General features: G+C 49.3%; 1 protein-coding gene across 1 annotated transcript in view; it reads right to left on the minus strand.

The window, feature by feature from the left end:
- Nucleotides 1-3598, minus strand: part of ACSBG2 (acyl-CoA synthetase bubblegum family member 2) — a 119354-nt gene that overhangs the window by 16477 nt on the left and 99279 nt on the right. Inside the window, exons 10-11 of the mRNA XM_007954492.1 lie at nucleotides 3180-3329; nucleotides 1241-1417 (exon numbers count right to left, since the gene is read on the minus strand). Of these exons, the coding sequence (XP_007952683.1) occupies nucleotides 1241-1417; nucleotides 3180-3329 (327 nt within the window). The remainder of the gene's footprint in view (nucleotides 1-1240; nucleotides 1418-3179; nucleotides 3330-3598) is intronic.

A 3598-nucleotide genomic window follows, 5' to 3' on the forward strand; every position in this document is an offset into this window, starting at 1 on the left:
CACTAATGCCGAGGATATCAATCTTTATGTGTTCCATTTCATTTTTGACAACTTCCAATTTTCCTAGATTCATACTTTGTACATTCCATGTTCTGATTATTAATGGATGTTTGTAGCTGTTTCTCCTCAATTTGAGTCATGCCACATCAGCAAATGGAGGTCTTGAAAGCTTTACTTTATCCATATCATTAAGGTTGGTTCTACTCTGATGTTGCAGCTCTTTCCCAGTTGTATTTTGAGAGCCTTCCAACCTAAGGGGCTCATCTTCCTGCACTGTATCAGACAATGTTTCTGGGCTATTCATAAAGTTGCACAGTAATGTAACAGACAGTGTTTCTCTGCTATTCATAAGGTTTTTCTCTGCCCAATTGTTTGAGATGTGGATGGCCTCTTCCTTCTTCCTAGTCTGTCTCAGTCTGCAAGCCACACTAAAACCTGTGTACCATGTGCAACCCCACTGGCATTTGAAACACCAGTGGCATAGCCTCAACACTCCCAGCAACATGCCACCACAGTATGACAAACTGACAGACAAGTTTGTCTCCCTCAGCCGTTGGAAACCTCTTCATCCTTTCCTTACCTGGATCCCTGCTGCTTTCCTGCCACTTGGGGGTGGGGCCTGGGTCCCTCCCTTTATTTTGTTCCCTGCCCTGCTCGCTCTGTCCTGGTCCCCCTGGCCCCCTAAGGCAACTAGATCTTAATATTTTTATCTATACTGATATCTATAGGTTTGTGGTAAACCCTAGTGGAGCAATAGTTAAGCACTCAGCTGCTAACCAAAAGGTTGGCGGTTTGAACCTGCCAGTGGCTCCATCGGACACAGACCTGTTGATCTGCCCCCATAAAGATGACAGCCTAGAAAAGTCTATGGAGCAATTCTATTCTGCCACATGGGGTCACCATGAGTCAGAACTGACTTGATGGTATACAACAACATCTATATACACACACATACTCTAGGTGCTATTCACATCTCAGTCTTGGATTGTTCAGTGTACAACCTACACAACCATACATGGATGCCCTGACTTGAATAAAGATAAAAACTAAAAGTATGTGGCCAACTGTTTCAAATGCTGTTAAGAGGGAGCATAAAAGGAGGACAGAGAAGGAACCCCTGGAGCCCCAGAGAAGGGGTTGAATGAAACCTGTGTCATACATGAATGGAACACCACCCGCCCATTCAGCCAGGGGCTGCTGTGGAGGAGGCAGTGGGGCCCAGGCCTTCCCCTAGCCTTACCCTGAGAGCATCTGGTTGAGCAAAGTAGGTGATGGCCCCGACCTTAATGGGGATCCACATGTCCATTATCTGGGCTGCGATGTGGCTGAGGGGGAGGTAGCTGACCACCATCTCTTGCTTCTCTGGGGGCAAAGACAGGTTGCAGTTCCTTGACACTGCCCCGGCCATCCACGTGATCTAGAACACAAGCTGGGTTACCATCCACAGTGCCTTGCTGGGGACTCATTTTAAGTGCATTCATTGAGCAGACACTTGCAAGCACCTACTATGTGCCAGGCACTGCTCTCACACTTGGTAGCCATCATGTCATTTCATCCTCCTGGGAACACCCTGGGACTGGTACTATAATCCCTCCAATTTACAGATGGGAAACAGAGGCACAGAGTGATGAACGAATGAGCCCAAGGCAAGGCAGAACTGCAAAACGCAGCAGGCAGCTTCGGGGGAGCTCTGGTAGCGTAGTGCCTAAGGCATTTGACTGCCAACCAGAAGGCTGGCGGTTCAAACCCACCAGCCACTCCTCAGAAGGAAGATGGGGCAATCTACTTCCATAGTGATAACTGCCTCGGAAACCCAAGGAGGGGTCGCTATGAGTCAATCCGACTCGACAGCAAATAACAACAACAACAATAGTGCAACAGCTGCTGACCAAAAGGTTGGTGGTTCAAACCCACCAGTGTCTCCAAGGGAGAAAGACCTGGTGATCTGCCCCCATAAAGATGACAGGCTAGAAAACCCTAGGGGGCAGTTCTGCTCTGTCACATAGGGGTGCCATAAGTTGGAAACAATTTGAGGGCACTTGACAACTAACCAAACCCACTGCTGTCCAGTCGATTCTGACTCACAGTGCTCCTAGAGGACAGAGTGGAACTGCCCCACAGAATTTTCAAGGCTGTCAATCTTTATGGAAGCAGGCTACTTCATTGTTTTCTCACGGAGTGGCTGGTAGGTTCAAACAGCCAACCTTTTGGTTAGCAGCTGAGTGCTTTAACCACTATGCCACCAAAGTTCATCACCCAACAACAAGTCCAGTATTGAGTCTGCGGTGCACAAAAGGTTAAGCACTTGGCTACTGAGAGGCTGGTGGTTCAGCTCCACCCAGAGTTACCGAGCAATCTGCTTCCAGAAGGTCACAACCTAAAAGACACTGGGAGCACAGTTCCACTCAGACACACGGGGTCACCACAAGTCAGAGTCGACTTGAGAGCAACTAGTCTGGTTTTTGCTTTAGGGTCCAACAGGGAGTCCCTGAATGGTGCAAACGGTTAAGCACTTGGCTAATAAATCTGTCCTGGAGGAAGTGCAGCCGGAATACTCCTTGGAAGCGAGAATGGCCAGACTTCATCTCACCTACTTTGGCCATGTTGTCAGAAGGGACCAGTCCCTGGAGAAGGATATCATGCTGGGTAAAGTGGAGGGTCAGTGAAAAAGGGGAAGGTCCTCAATGAGATGGAGAGACACTGTGGCTGCAACAATGGGCTCAGGTGCAGCAGGGATTGTGAGGCTGGCCCAGGATCGGGCAGGGTTTCGTTCTTATCATTCATAGGGTCGCTATGAGTTGGAGCCGACTCAATGGCACTCGACAACAACAACAAATAAACAAAAACGTGGCATTTGGAGTCCATCCAAAGGCACCCTGGAAGAAAGGCCTGGTGATCTCCTGAAAAATCAGTCAGTGAAGCCCCTCTGGGGCACAGTTCTACCCTGAGACACATGTGGTGCCATGAGTCGGAATCAACTCCACAGCCACTGGTTTGGTTTTGTTTTCAAGGTCTAACAAGAGACTCTAGACTCAGAACGTCTGACTGAGTCCTGTGTGATAGACCCCAGAGCACTGCCCTGCCCCTGTGGGTCAAGAAGAGAAGAGCGGAAGGTCACTGCTGCAGAGAGTGAGAGAGAGGACTTTGAACACCGTCAAGTTCACCATCATTGCACTTACATTATCATGACTCAGCATCACGCCCTTGGGGTTGCCTGTGGTCCCTGAAGTGTAGATGATCACAGCACACTGATTGGCCTTCTGGCTCTCAATGATCTCATCCAGCTGGGAGTCGGGGATGCTATTGCCAAGTTCCATGAAGTCATCCCACTGTGGAACAAAAAGACCAGCAAAGGATGGGGGGCTGGGAGCACCGGAACTCCTGACCTCAGTGGGAGCTAAAGGGCAGTTGCTGCAAACGGTTTATGCTTAGCTGCTAACTTAAGGTTGGCGGTTCAAACCTTTGTGTGGCGGTTCAAGCCACAGACGACAAGTCTAGAGAGAGATCTACTTCTGTGAAGGTGACAGCCATGAAGACCCCACAGAGCAGTTCTACTCTGGAACACATGGGGTTGCCGTGAGCTGGACTGACTTGTGGG

Source organism: Orycteropus afer, unplaced genomic scaffold, assembly GCF_000298275.1.
Source record: "Orycteropus afer afer isolate SDZICR_OR568_19922 unplaced genomic scaffold, OryAfe1.0 scaffold00461, whole genome shotgun sequence".
In the NCBI taxonomy this organism is placed as follows: Eukaryota; Metazoa; Chordata; class Mammalia; order Tubulidentata; family Orycteropodidae; genus Orycteropus; species Orycteropus afer.